Below are 14,072 nucleotides of genomic sequence, written 5' to 3' on the forward strand. Positions count from 1 at the left end.
ATTCTTCATATAAGCACAATTGTCTGTGGCAGGAGGAGAAAGGAGTTGCTCCACAGGATTGTAGAATTTGGCTCTGGCCGTTTTATTGGCCAACACAGGTTTCAAATACCAGGGTCTTTAAACATTTGAAGTTGACTCTGATATTGCCCAATTGGTTATTGACATTCATCAGGTGAGGAAGATGATAAATCTATCCATATGTTGTATTATTCTGATATACTTTAAATGCATTTAATTTCACAGGTAGGGAGAAAAGGGAGTGTTCGCGGTAGTTTTAAGTTTGCAATGGAAACAATATTAGCGCTACAGTCATCGCGGGCAAAAGATTTCTCAGATTCCCACTGGCATTGGCAGCACACTCTCTTTCGATATCTTAATTCTACCCAGTGTCTACCCATTAAAATGACACACCTTTGGGACTACTGTTTTTACCTCTGTTGATTCGAATGACACCATTGAAACCACTTAATTTTCTCTGTGTGTGTCATTCCAATGACAGATGACACAGTTGGAAACTCAGCTTTCAGGGTGTGTCATTCCATTGACATAGGGGGGAACTCAGCTATACCAAGGGTGTGTCATTCCAATGACATAGGGGAAACCCAGCTATACCAATGGTGTATCATTTCAATAACATAGAGGAACCTCGGCTAAACCAAGGATGTGTCATTCCAATGGCGGGAAACAGCTATAACAAGAGTGTGCCATTCCAATGTCATAGGGAGAAACATAGCCGTGCCATTGGTGTATCATTCCAATGATATAGGGTGAAAACAAGGTATTCCAAGGCTGTGTCAGTCGAATGACACAGGGTGAAATATAGGTGTGATGAGGGTGTTTTATTCCAATGACACATGGTGAAATTCATGTATTCATGTGTCGTTTGAATGACATAGGGTTAAATTCAGCTGTTCCAAGGGCTTTCCAATGACAGAAGGTGCAATTTAGAAGTTCCAACTGTGTGTCATTCCAAAGACATAGTGTGCTCCAAGGGTGTTTCTTTCCAATAAGGCAGGAATGTTTTTAGAATTTTTCATTTCATTTACTTTACCAGCGAACACATGTGCACTCAAGTCTCTGGTCCTCTTTTTCAGGCTATAGCTATAGCTACTTTCGTGCCTTTAACATATTGCCTTAAAATAGTTACTAGCGTGTTCCTTTCCACGTGCATTCAGTGGCTCGAAACCCGCCTCCACTATCAGGCTATCGGTAACAGTTAGGTACGCGTTCTGCCGATGATGATCCTTGCTGCTCGGTATAGCAACCTGTTCAGTTATGGCAATTTAGTCATGTTGCAATTAATCAGCGTTGGCAACCAAGCAGTGATACAATTGTCCATGTATGGGCATATCATGCACAAACGGTTTCACTTTGGCACGGCATTATGCTTAAAGGCCAGCAAGGAGCTTCTTTGTAATCTTCTTGATATGAGTTCCACACAGTAGAGTCAAGAGTAACGCCGATGTACGTGAAGGAGTCTATCCGTTCGAAGTTGCTTACTCCATACTCCATATGTTATAGAAACAGTCTTTCCCATATGTCGCAATTTCTGAGGCAGACCAAAAACCGTAGATTGATTTGTCCGGATGTCATTCAGTATGATAACTTAATTTCTGTAAACCAGTTAGCTGCCCTTCTCATCTCCTCAGATACAGCTTCCTCATAATCACTTCTCGAGATTACCGAATGAACAGTGTCAAATGCATTTCTCCGATCGAGGAAAAGGACGGCCGTGCACGCTCTTACGGGTACTGCATGTCAACTTGATGTCCTCCACTACCTTCTAAACGGCTGTACCTGTGCTGTGGTGTTTTTTTTTTTTTAATTCTTTGGTGGGCCATGAGCTGACCACCACTGTTCATAAAGTGCTCTCGGATTTGTATATGGGTGAAATTCTTGCCATTTTCCAGTCACAATCCAATTTATCTACAGTACTCCAAGGCTGTGTGAATCCAATGTCATTTTAATGACACAGGGTGAAATTCAGTGCTTCCAAGGGTTTGTCATTCCATGACACTGTGTGGAATTTAGGTATCCTGAGGCTGTGCCATTCCGATCGGTGAAATGTTTGTATTCCAAGGGTGTGTCATTCCAGTGGCATAGGCGGAAACTCAGCTATTACAAAGGTGTGTCATTCCAATAACATAGGGGGAAACTGAGTTATCAGAAGGGTGCTGTGTCATTCCAATAGCATACGGATAAATCAGGAAGTGTGTCATTTCAAAGGTGGAAAATCAACACTACCAAGGGTGTGTCATTCCATTGAAATAGGGGGGAAATCAAGTGTACCAGGGATTTGTCATTACAGTGACATAGGGGGAAACTCGGCTATCACAAGGGTGTGTCATTCCTCGGGTCGTGTCAGTCCAATTTTAAAGAGACTAAGCTATCCTGAGGGTATGTCATTTTCTGTGTATGTGTATTTTTCTGCTTTTTAGCGGCGTCGCAAAATGACGACAGGTGAAGGCCCTATATGTACAGCGCAACGGTATAGCATAGCTACTGACGACTTTGACAGCACAGATAGATTAGAATATTAGGTGACTGTTACGTTAACGCGTTGAGAAAACTCCCCTTTCACCAGGTTTTAGAGAGAAAAGCGCTCCTAATGTAGTCTGTGTATCAGCCTTTTCAGCTTTCGTCCGCTCTCCAAGCTCTGCTACCGACCAAAAAAACTTGGGGAGCGGACAAAGGCTAAGAATGCTGGTACTCAGCTTACTCAAAATGACGGTGCACGTAGCACGTAGGAATTTACCTGGAAAGCTATGTGCAGCAGCATATATGCCAGGCCATCTCGCCCTGTGCCAGAATATGGTGAAGTCGCTTTTTTATATCTCAAATATAAAACATCGCATTTCCTTTAAACTTGGCTACCGGATTAAAGACGGCTTACTCAGTTATCATAGGAACTCCCAAAAGAGGACCGTCAATGGCCGTAGTGACCGTTAAATCTCTTAGATAAAAGCATAGATTTCTTGCACAACGTTCAGATGATAGATCAGATTCCCCCTATGCCATTGTGATGACATACCCTTGTTAAAGCTGAGTTTCGCCTATGTCATCAGAATGACAAACATTTGGTATTGCTGAGTTTCCCCCTAAATAATTGGAATGACTCACACTTGCTATAGCCGAGTTTCCCCTATACCATCGGAGTGGCACACACATGGCACAGCTAAGTTTCTCCCTATGTCATTGCAATGACACACCCTTGGTATAGCTGAGTCTTTGCCTATATCATTGGAATGACACACCCTTGGCATAGCTGGATTTCCCCTATGTCATTGAAATGACACACCCTTTGTATAGCTGAGTTTTCCCCTATGTCATTGTAATGATATAGCCGAGTTCCCCTTATGTCATTGGAATGACAAACTCTTTGTATAGCTGAGTTTTCTCCTATGTCATTGTAATGACACAGCCTTGGTTTTTGCCAATGTTGTGTCAAGGACAATGACTTGGTGATCTGGATTACAAGTTTTAGATTAGATGTAACGTTAAGTTTCTCAACGATTCTGGTCAAAATACATAATGGTAGATCTTCTAAGGAGAATAACTCAACAAAAGGTACAACAGATTTTCATGTTATTTGGTACGCAGGTAGGTTGGACATAGACGTACACACTGAAGTGCAAATTATGCAAATTGGGACTGAATTTGCAGAAGTAATGAAGAAAATCTATACCTCCATTCTAGGCATGTTAGTAGCAAAACTGGGTCACACCCGTCACGTTAGTAGCAAACCTGGGTCACTTCTCCAGGGGCACGACAGGTGGTGGTCATACCATTGAGGGTTATAGAATGGCATTGGTAGGGAACTGGTTTCCAAGAAAACCACATATGAGAACCAAACAAGCACCCACTGGCACAAAAAAAAGCACAACTTGCAACGGCAAGAACAATTCACTATGGCAAAAAAGACACCATTTGATAAAAACTAAATTTCATGAAGATTTCGCGTCGTAAGACTCTTATTAACGCATTGGGAAATGAAGCTACACCAAGGATGTGTCATAATTCTATGACATCGGGAGAAACTGAACTATCAGAAGGGTGTGTCATTTCAAAGACATAGGGGGAAACTCAACTATACCAAGGGTGTGTTATTCCAATAATATAGGGGGAAACTGAGCTATCAGAAGGGTGCTTTGTCATTCCAATTGCATACGGAGAAATCATGAAGTGGTCATTCTAATGACATACGTGGAAAATCAACAATACCAAGGGTGTGTCATTCCATCTCAAGACAAGCGATGGTACTGCCTTGGAGGAGGTCAAGGACTTTAAGTACCTGGGATCTAGGATGGAAAGCACAGAAAAGGACATAGCAGCAAGAAAAGCAGCAGCCTGGCAGGCTTGTAACAAGCTGAAGAAGGTTTGGAGATCAAACCTCTCTCGCAAGCTGAAAGTGAGGCTTTTCCTCTCGACGGTTGAAGCAGTCCTCTTGTATGGATGTGAAGCGTGGACAATCACTTCCAAGCTAGAAAAGCAGCTGGATGGATGCTACACAAGGCTCATGAGATCAGCACTAAACATCCACTGGTCACAACACATTACCAACAAGGACCTGTATGCTGGACTACCAAAACTGTCTGACAAGATCAGGACAAGGAGGTTAAAGTTCGCTGGACACTGCCTCAGAAGCAAAGAAGAAGTGGCTGACCTGGTTCTCTGGACTCCCAGGCATGGGAAAAGGAGGCCTGGAAGACCCGCAGCAACATACATTGACACCCTGAAGAAAGACACTGGCCTTGAAGTTGATAGTCTGCTCCAAGCGATGAGGGATAGAACCACATGGACTGCCATCACGACTCGAGACCGTCCAGTCTCGACATAAGCAAGCAAGTAAGCAAGTCATTCCATCGACATAGGGAGAAACTCAGCTATACCAAGGGTGTGTCATTCCAATGACATAGGGGAAAACTCAGCTATATCAAGGGTTTGTCATTCCTCAGGTCGTGTCAGTCCAATACTAATGACAGGTGAAGACCAAGCTTTCATGAGAGTATGTCATTCTCTGTGTCGTGACACAAACGAGATTTGTATTATGTTTCTGCCTTTGAGCGGCGTCGCAAAATGACGACAGGTGAAGTCCCTATATACTTAAGCAGCGCAACGGTACCTGTAGTAATACTAGCCGTTTAATCTCTTAGATTGCAGCATAGACTCCTGATACACCCTTGGAAGAACACACCCTTGTTATAGCTGGATTTCCGCCTATGTCATTGGAACGACACACACTTTTGCTTGTTATAGCCGAGTTTCCACATATGTCTTTGGAAAGTTCACCCTTGGCACAGCTGAGTTTCCCCCTATGTCATTGGAATGACACACCCCTGGCAAAGCTTAGTTCTTGCCTATGTCATTGGAATGACGCACCCTTGGCACAGCTGAGTTTCCCCCTATGTCATGAGAATGACAGACCCTTGGTTAGCTGGATTTCCCCCTATGTCATGAGAATGACACACCCTTGGTATAGCTAAGTTTCCCCCTAAGTCATTGGAATGACACACCCTTGGCAAAGCTGAGTTCTTCCCTATGTCATTGGAATGTCATTCCCTTGTTATAGCTGATTTTCCCCCTATGTCATTGGAAAGCACACCCTTGGCACAGCTGATTTTCCCCCTAAGTCATTGGAATGACACACCCTTGGCAAAGCTGAGTTCTTCCCTATGTCATTGGAATGACATTCCCTTGTTATAGCTGAGTTTTCACCTATGTCATTGGAAAGCACACCCTTGGCACAGCTGATTTCCCCCCTATGTCATTGCAATGACACACCCTTGGTTAGCTGGATTTCCCCCTATGTCATTGGAATGACACATCCTTGGTTAGCTGGATTTCCCCCTATGCCATGAGAATGACACACCCTTGGTATAGCTGAGTTTCCCCTTGTCATCGGAATAACACATCCTTAGTATAGCTGGATTACCCCCGATATCATCGGAATGTCACATCATCGGAGTCTTTGCCTTATCATTGGAATGACGCACCCATGACACAGCTGAGATTTCCCCATATGTCATTGGAATGAAAGAACCTTGGTATAACTGGATATGCCCCTAAGTCATTGGAATGACACACCCTTGGTATAGCCGGACTTCCCCTATGTCATTGGAATGACACGCCCTTGGTATAGCTGAGTTTTTGCCTATGTCATTGGAATGACGCACCCGTGGTATACTAGTATCTGATTTTTTTGCCTACATTATTGGAATGACACACCTATGGCACAGCCTAGTTTCCCAATATGTCATTGGAATGACACTCCCTTAGTATAGCTTAGTTTCTTCCGATGTCATTGGAATGAGACACAATTGGTATAGCTGAGTTTCTCTTGTGTCATTAAAATGACACACCCTTAGGTCATCATAGAAGGCACAGTACACGATTCATTTTCTACTTTATCAAGGCTACACATGGTTGTTACCGTCCCAGAGTGACACACACTTACGATTAGGGCACACTCATATTACTGGAAGGACAGAATTACACGCCCTTGGGATACCTCAATTGCTACCTATGTCTATGATGATCCATCAAGTGTCAAGGACAATGATTTGGTGATCTGGATTATAAGTTTTGAATAACATGTAACGCTATTAGAGGGAGAATACAAAAGAATGGGGGTCAAAAACTCACTCAAAGTCCTTTATCTCAAGGATTCTGGTCAAAATACATAATGGTAAATCTTTTATATGTTTATATATGCTTCTAGTGAGTTCTACGCTTCATATTTATTTCGGCCAAACTTTCCTTATAGTGTTAGTTAACATTAGTTTCGCGATTAGAATGACTCGATTTGAAGTAGGTTTCATTTTGGTAATGAGTTAACCTTTGTTGACATATACAAAATTCACATACGGATCTCCAAACTGAAGGTACAATATCGGCGATCACTCGGCTGAATGTGCTTGGTGTTCTGTTTGTTTGGCTTTGGGTGCTTCCTTTGACCCGGAAGTAGACTGGATCATGATATACATCGGTCGTCTGGAAACCCCCATGCAGACCGTAAAACCTCGCCAAAATGAGTACTTAGAAGGTCAACTTTGAAGGAACAAATTTCGTGTTCAAATACTTTTTGAATTCTCAACTGACCTACACGAGGTTGTCAGACGTGTTGAGATCACAGGGACACATAAACCAGCCTGATTCAACGTATCGTGACTGTACTACGACTGATTGTATGGAGGGTTCGAAGGACTCATTTCGGCGCGTAACAACCACTCGGTGGCCGCCATCTTGGTCTCTCACTATTGAAGGTGACGTCATGGAACCAACCATGTTGTTCAATAGGGGGCATCGAGCACCATGTTTTGTCGTTTCCAATAAATCTAACAGGGTAGATCAGCAGATACATGAGTTGGCGAATACATGTTAATGTGTTCAAATCCATACCATCCTGATTATAAAAGCAGGATGGAAATTTCTGCGAAAGAAGTGTGACAGGAATTGCGTAAGGCAAGGGGGTTGAATGGAGATCTTAATCTCCAAGCAGATGTAGGGTTCGGCTCACTGTTTTACGCGTGTTTTTAGACTTCCACTATCGAAATGGCTTCCCAGTGGTCTGCTGGAGGGAAGGCGAAAAGAAAAAAAAGTGGACAACAGAAAGACGCATGAAGGACTTAAAAGACACACGCGTAACACACACTACATCTATTTGGAGCCATGTTTAGATAGATCTAAGCTCCTGGCATGACTTGTCCATGTGACTAAAATCAAATCGTGAAGAGATACTGCAGCGTGTAATGATATGTAGCATTGAAGATCAATAGTTGGAAGATGATCTACCATTAAATCTATTCTAAGCTGAACAACTTTTATTCAAGTTACGGGAGCCTCTAACCGCATATCAAACTGAGCGAAGTACATTTACAAGTATTAAGTAGGCTCCGGCTCAGTGTGCCCTGGCCCGGCCAAACCATTGTATGGTATGGTATGCTATTGCGTCCTCCATCCTCATTGTCTTTCTCATCCTTGGTGGTTTTCATGCGCTCAAGACTTCGAGGAAGCCACGAGTTCGAATGTACGCTCACTCCCTCTGGCGACTTTGGGGTGAATAACGATAGCCCTGTGCAATAAAAGTAACGTGTGTTGCGGCAGTACGACTTCCTTTCGATTGCATCAATGGAAGAATAAAGACTTCGAGTGCGATCTAGAAAATGTCAGAAGATTACAATTCGCACAGTTACAAGAATTCACTGGATAGCATTGAACAACGACTTGCTCGAGTAAGTGAGATTTTTTCTTACACTTGATGATATTTGCTCTGACAGAGGCATATCCGTTCTGGGGATTTTCAAACAAATTCAATCAATCCAACTACATACAGGCGCATTGTATATAAAGTTATTACCATTTTGCCCAAGTTCTTGATACTTATACATGTATGTTATGAAAGAATTTCGCACAGATCGATACCGCAATTGCCTTTCTCGGAGGTCTCACTTACGCGTTAAACTTTTGCACTTATTCTGTTTATTAAAGGCTGCGATTGAACAAGGTCGCACTTATCTCGGAATCAAACCCTGAAAACAATGTCAGTGACACGTTTGATGATGTGATTGATATTCATACACACATCATATGTCAATCGGGTTCCCCCTAATGACCAATCAAAACGCGAGGTTTCTCCGCCTCCGGCAGGTAAAACAGGATCTGCAAGAAAGCTCACCGGCATTCTCCGGACTGGTACAATTCAGCGGTGAGAAAGGGGGGTGCGCTTGAATACGTATGCGTGATTTTGTCTTGCTAGACCTGCCATTTATCTGTTGACATCAGTACTAAGGTGTGTTTTTTTCGTTTCTCCGGATAGTTAAGTATTTGCCATAACTTATAAGTGTTTATTGCACGGACTAGCAGGACTCAGCTATGTTCCCTTGTAGGCCCCCTTCAGGTTATGTAACGTTTGGTCATTTCCCAAATTGCGAGGTCGTCTCTCGTTGTCTGGAGGCAGTGGGGTGGCAACTGTACACGTAGTGCTGAATTTCCCACGGTCAAATTGGGGCTTGCGTCTGTAGACTCGTCGGGAAAGTGAGGACCAACATAGTCTTTAGGTGTTGCGTACAGCCAACAATACAGGTACAGGTAAGATATTTCCTTGATTCGGTTCAGCCGTTCAGCAGTCAAACTCGTCAAAGTGTCATATTCCACGCACGTCCGTGCAAACATTTGAAATGATTTGTATCCAAGAACTACTTATATTTTTTAATATGACGCAATCACGTGACCACGTATAACGTCCACACTGGGCTTGCACTTACAGCGACAAACCTACATATAAACCAGGCCGATGTCTGTGACACAGAGAGGAAATTTCGGCTATTCCTAGCCTTTAGCAGCCATTATGTCGGAGTATGTAGTGTAAACAGAGAGGCAACACTCTGGGGCATTATATTCACGTCCTCCCACCTGTTGAAAGTGTACACACAGCAAGTGTGAACCAACACACGAAGGACCATGGCTTATGCTGAAGTACTCCGTAAACCCCCTGTAATCTCAGTTCCACGTACGCCTAGATTTACCGTGTTCTTCGTCACATTATCATACTACAGGTGTGTTTATACAGATTAATCAACCGAGAAAAAGTATACGCATTGGCACGCCAACGTTATATAACAGCTTATAGGATGATTTGGCAGCGAAGACACCAGTACTGATTTAGTTAATCACCCTGGACATTTTCTAAGTTTTGTTTCCTTGCTGTGGTATAACATTCGTGCGTTCTGATTCCAGACGATCCACCCTTCCTGGAAATGTAGTCAACCCTGACACTTAACCATGAGACAAGGCAACGGAAAAGTGAGGCAAAGCAAACGTTGAAATCGACATAACATACATAAAAACATACTTGACATTCTAGACTTGCATCTGCAGCGGCTTGCCGCTGTTGCCGTGACATTTAAATATGCTTCAGAGGATAGAAACCACTGAAACCAATCACATCAGACGTCCTTAGCCTACACGTGACGTCAGGCACAAGTCACTTTCACCTGGGCCCTCTCACGCCATTGAAGTTCGTTGCGTTTGAAGTGCTGCCAATAAATAAACCAGGCTGCCCTGTCGCCATAATGGAGATCACAGAGAAGGAAACATGTCTCATCAACAGGCGAACGGCCAGGTTGTTGGTTATCATCCTTATCTACATCATGTACTTGGTCGTCGGCGCTATCATCTTCTGTGCTATCGAAGGGCCACAGGAGAGGGAAACTGGACAAAGAGTCCGGGATTTCAGGTGAGTGTCATAATGTTGTTTCAGAAACAGAGAAAGTCCTGCTTTCTTTCTTTCTTTCTTTCTTTCCACGATATACGTCAAGTGTGAACGTTCTCCTTAGACCTCTACCTTGGTGAAAACGCCATTGTGCGTCTAACGAGAACAACCACATTGATCTCATTATGTACAACATCGATAAAACTCATAGTACAATGCTAAACTTTCTTCCGATACTAAGGTATACGCGGATCAAATTTCTATCCGTGTATACCTACACAGATGAACTTCCATGATACATAAATTAAACTCATGGCCAACATTAATGTCACCTTTCAGGGACCCTTGTAATGTTTAATGTGTAATGATTGCCCGTTTCCTGCCCTTTATAGAGCGGGGTTTCTGGAGAAGAACCCTTGTGTGACAAACGATGAGCTGGAGGAACTGATCATGGAGGTGGTCCATGCCACCCACCGGGGCGTGGCCGTGCAGAGGAACGTCACCGGCCCGCCTGCCTGGTCCTTCGCACCCGCCCTCTTCTTTGCAGGGACAACCATCACCACGATAGGTGAGGGGATACTGAAGTTTGCGACCATTGTGTGATAGGTGTCGCTTGAACTGTTTACAGTGAAGGGAGAATGTCCTAATAAAGCCCTTTGAATTGTTTCTTTCAGTAGAGTAAAAGACTTTTAGAAATTAACACAAAAATGATTGCAGACGCTTTCGGTTGTTGTAGTTACTTCGCGCGAATGTTGCCGATGAAATTTTTGGTAAAGGAAGGAATGCGAAGATGCGGTTTCAGGCGCGTAGATGGTGCATCTGTACATAAATACAAAAGTGTGGTAAGAACGTTTGCAATTTCGTTTATAGAAATTTCGTGTCCGGTACAGAATGTTTAACAGCTTGCTCTGTGCACACGTATTTGCTCATCTGCTACTCCACAAACCGTGTCCGGGTCTGCGGTCGATTTTCACTTCTTTACATCGCCGACTTTCTCACTGAAGTTCTGTCATGTTATAAATAAAAGAAAAATACAGCGTGTCAGTCCGGTTACAGCCCAAAATATCCAACATGTTTTGATAACAAATCAAGAAGTCGTGCTGGCAATGTATAGGATTTATATTCAATCTCACCGGTATCATAATGTCAACTGAAGATATGCGTTTTCTTGTCAAGAAAAATTCAAGTGACATCAGACAATAGGACTTAAGTTCTTTTGATACATGCATTTCTATCTTTGGAAAATCTTTTACAAGTCTTAAAATGCACGTGTTAGTAAGTGATGATGATCATGACGTTTCCTGCAGGTTACGGCCACGTGAGGCCGCTGTCCGACGGCGGGAAGGTGTTCTGCCTGGTGTACTGTACTGTCGGCATCCCGCTCACACTGCTGCTCTTCGGCATGCTGGTCTCCAGGATGAACACCGTGTCGTACAGGGGACTCGCCATACTACACCACAGGTCAGGAGCTCCCGCAGAAATAAAACTACAGTAGATTTTTTGGCAAATTGCCAGTGGAATAGCCTGCGTGTTCCGAGACATCAATGAACAGCGTGGAGTTTCCGCATTGAAACTTTAAGTACTACTAGTATAAGAAAGAAGAAAGATACCAGTGGCAAGCTAACTAGTGATCCACATTCGTACACATGCATGATTCAATAGGTGTAAAACAGCAGCATACTCAAGTTGTCTTTCCTTCATTTCGTTAACGTTCTTATTTCGTTCCTGTATTCTGAATTGTAGTACTGACTAGTCACATATGAATACACACAGCAATGGACATCGGTGATATTGTCTATTTGCCCTGGTAATTTACGTTTTATATGGCGCTAGGAGGACAGTGTGATATGCAGTGACAAGCAGAAGAGAAATCCATCAAAGAAGACATTCCCATATTTAACACTTTCCAGGTTTGGGGAAAAGGCCGACCCCGGAACTATGAGGCTCGTACACTTTGCTATCGTGGCGTCGGTGTGTATAACGATGGTCATATTCCTGCCGGCGATGATTTTCTCCTTAGTAGAGGTCGACTGGCACTATTTTGACGCTCTGTACTACTGTATCATCTCCCTCACTACCGTGGGGCTCGGCGACTATGTACCGGGGGAGCACATCATGCAGAATCAACGGGACCTGTACAAGATCTGCAGCACTAGTGAGTGAACTCGTGTCGGCGTCCTATGATCTTAAAGCGCTAAATTCAAAACATTGACTCGATGTTTAACGTTATTTCTGATTCAAAAGATAACTGATAGTGATGAAGAGCGGATACGATGTTGTTTATATATAGTCGAGTCTAGAAATGCGACTAATTGGAAGTAAAGGTCTTTTTTGCTTGGCTTGCTCACCATGCCACAGTATACTCTTTGATTTAGCACGACTTTTCAAGGCTACTGTCGCTGTGGTATTCAAAGAGCAACGTTACTGTTGCATCTTCTCTTATTCCCTAATTCTTTAGGTCAATGTAAACTAATATTCTTTCGTTTTCCTTTCGCCACCCCATCCAGTTTACCTAGTGTTCGGCCTGGCCGTAATGCTGTTGGTCCTGGACAACGCCTCCCGCTTCCCAGAGTTCCGCGCCTACATGTCGTCCCTCTCATGTTTTGACGACCAAACAATACCGAAAGGTAAAGACGTCTACTTATCGATGTTGATTCCTAGCATTATCTAGATTAATGCATTTATCAATGTACCCTTTTACCGTCATATGTTTTCAGCGCCATCCAATATGGGTGCCCGTGTGCGATCAACTGTTGCATTTATATCACAGTACCTTTCCCTTATCACAATAAGGGCACCATGCTATTTCAAATGTCAAACATTGCTGGTAGATACAGGTATCACAAATAACCTTCATTCATGGGCAAGTTTACCACTGTTTACCAAATTAAATTATCATTATTATTATTATTTTTCATTCATGGGCAAGTTTACCACTGTTTACCAAATTAAATTATCATTATTATTATTTTATATGACATAAACCAATATATTTTTTCCCCATTCCAGTCAATGGTTCGTCCCCAGAACTGTTGAATCAGGAGGAACCGCTGGACTGTGAGCCTCTGGAGGAGGATATCCAGTTGAAGAACAGTGTGCAGAGGGATTACAAGTCTCTGGCAGTAGCAGGACATTGAATTTATAATTGCAAAATTCCAGGCATTTGTTAGAAATCTATTTCTAAATGTTTTCTTTCACATCAATTACGTTCTTTGCTGTACTTCTGTCATGAAGTGAAACTTGCACGAATTACATGTACATGTATCTCTGCCGATTTGTTTCTAGAAAGGTAACGTATTTTACTTGAGGACATCTACGTATCCACTATACCAATATTGAAATTTCCAAGAAAACAATATAGGACGTCTGTTAACTGAATTTTATTGGTGCATCCTTATTTCTGTTAACCATAACATTCCTTGATGGAAAAGTCATGAACATTCCTTTGTGTGTATAATTAGCACATACATTTTTGTAGAAAACAGCTTTACTTTACAAGTGATGTTTAAAGTAGTACTTTATGTCAATTATCAATGCTGAGGAATACCAAATGACTTAATATATGAGTGGCGTGATAAAATTCAAAAGTGTACATCTTGTACAAGTTGAACCTATACACAAGTGAAAATTTCCATAGGAAATATTAAAGCCTTAAATGCAAATGAGTTTTGTATCAGTCAATATCAACCAGGTTCACCTTCAATCTCGCTGTAATACCAAGTCTATGGCATGGTGCTGTCTATAGTGTGTTTATGGTTCTGTCTGATCTTCATTCCAACCCATTATATCCAAATGTAATCTACATCTTGGGAACATTTTGAAAGTATCCAGCAAACTTAAGGTGTAAGAGAAGAGAGTGGGC

At 42.6% G+C, this 14,072-nt stretch overlaps 2 protein-coding genes across 14 annotated transcripts in view; one reads left to right on the forward strand and one right to left on the reverse strand.

The window, feature by feature from the left end:
- LOC136433516 (baculoviral IAP repeat-containing protein 6-like) overlaps window positions 1-7,248 on the reverse strand; it is a 114,289-nt gene extending 107,041 nt beyond the window's left edge. For all 11 annotated transcript variants that reach the window (XM_066425814.1, XM_066425811.1, XM_066425805.1 and 8 more), the window contains exon 1: window positions 7,222-7,248. In XM_066425814.1, coding sequence (XP_066281911.1) covers window positions 7,222-7,241 — 20 coding nt within the window. In that variant the 5' untranslated portion in view covers window positions 7,242-7,248. The remainder of the gene's footprint in view (window positions 1-7,221) is intronic.
- A 1,414-nt stretch (window positions 7,249-8,662) lies between these two features.
- LOC136433521 (potassium channel subfamily K member 1-like) lies at window positions 8,663-13,872 on the forward strand. Of its 3 annotated transcripts, none has more exons than XM_066425821.1 (7): window positions 8,663-8,788; window positions 9,736-10,234; window positions 10,603-10,778; window positions 11,518-11,671; window positions 12,121-12,365; window positions 12,718-12,837; window positions 13,220-13,872. In XM_066425821.1, exons 2-7 carry the CDS (start codon window positions 10,071-10,073, stop codon window positions 13,345-13,347), a joined length of 987 nt encoding a protein of 328 aa, XP_066281918.1. In that variant the 5' UTR covers window positions 8,663-8,788; window positions 9,736-10,070; the 3' UTR covers window positions 13,348-13,872. The 3 variants fall into 3 exon arrangements, with proteins under 3 accessions (XP_066281918.1, XP_066281916.1, XP_066281917.1); XM_066425819.1 differs by lacking the exon at window positions 8,663-8,788 and adding an exon at window positions 8,826-9,087; XM_066425820.1 differs by lacking the exon at window positions 8,663-8,788 and adding an exon at window positions 8,826-9,081.
- Window positions 13,873-14,072: the final 200 nt, after the last annotated feature.

The sequence above is a fragment of the Branchiostoma lanceolatum genome, chromosome 4, assembly GCF_035083965.1.
Source record: "Branchiostoma lanceolatum isolate klBraLanc5 chromosome 4, klBraLanc5.hap2, whole genome shotgun sequence".
Taxonomy (NCBI): Eukaryota; Metazoa; Chordata; class Leptocardii; order Amphioxiformes; family Branchiostomatidae; genus Branchiostoma; species Branchiostoma lanceolatum.

What these genes read in the sequence shown, in the direction of transcription:
- LOC136433521 (XM_066425821.1), top strand. Translation starts at nt 10,071, where the DNA reads ATGGAGATCACAGAGAAGGAAACATGTCTCATCAACAGGCGAACGGCC. An exon ending in GACAACCATCACCACGATAG is followed by an intron (nt 10,779 to 11,517) that starts GTGAGGGGATAC and finishes CGTTTCCTGCAG; the next exon opens with GTTACGGCCACGTGAGGCCG. An exon ending in CTCGCCATACTACACCACAG is followed by an intron (nt 11,672 to 12,120) that starts GTCAGGAGCTCC and finishes AACACTTTCCAG; the next exon opens with GTTTGGGGAAAAGGCCGACC.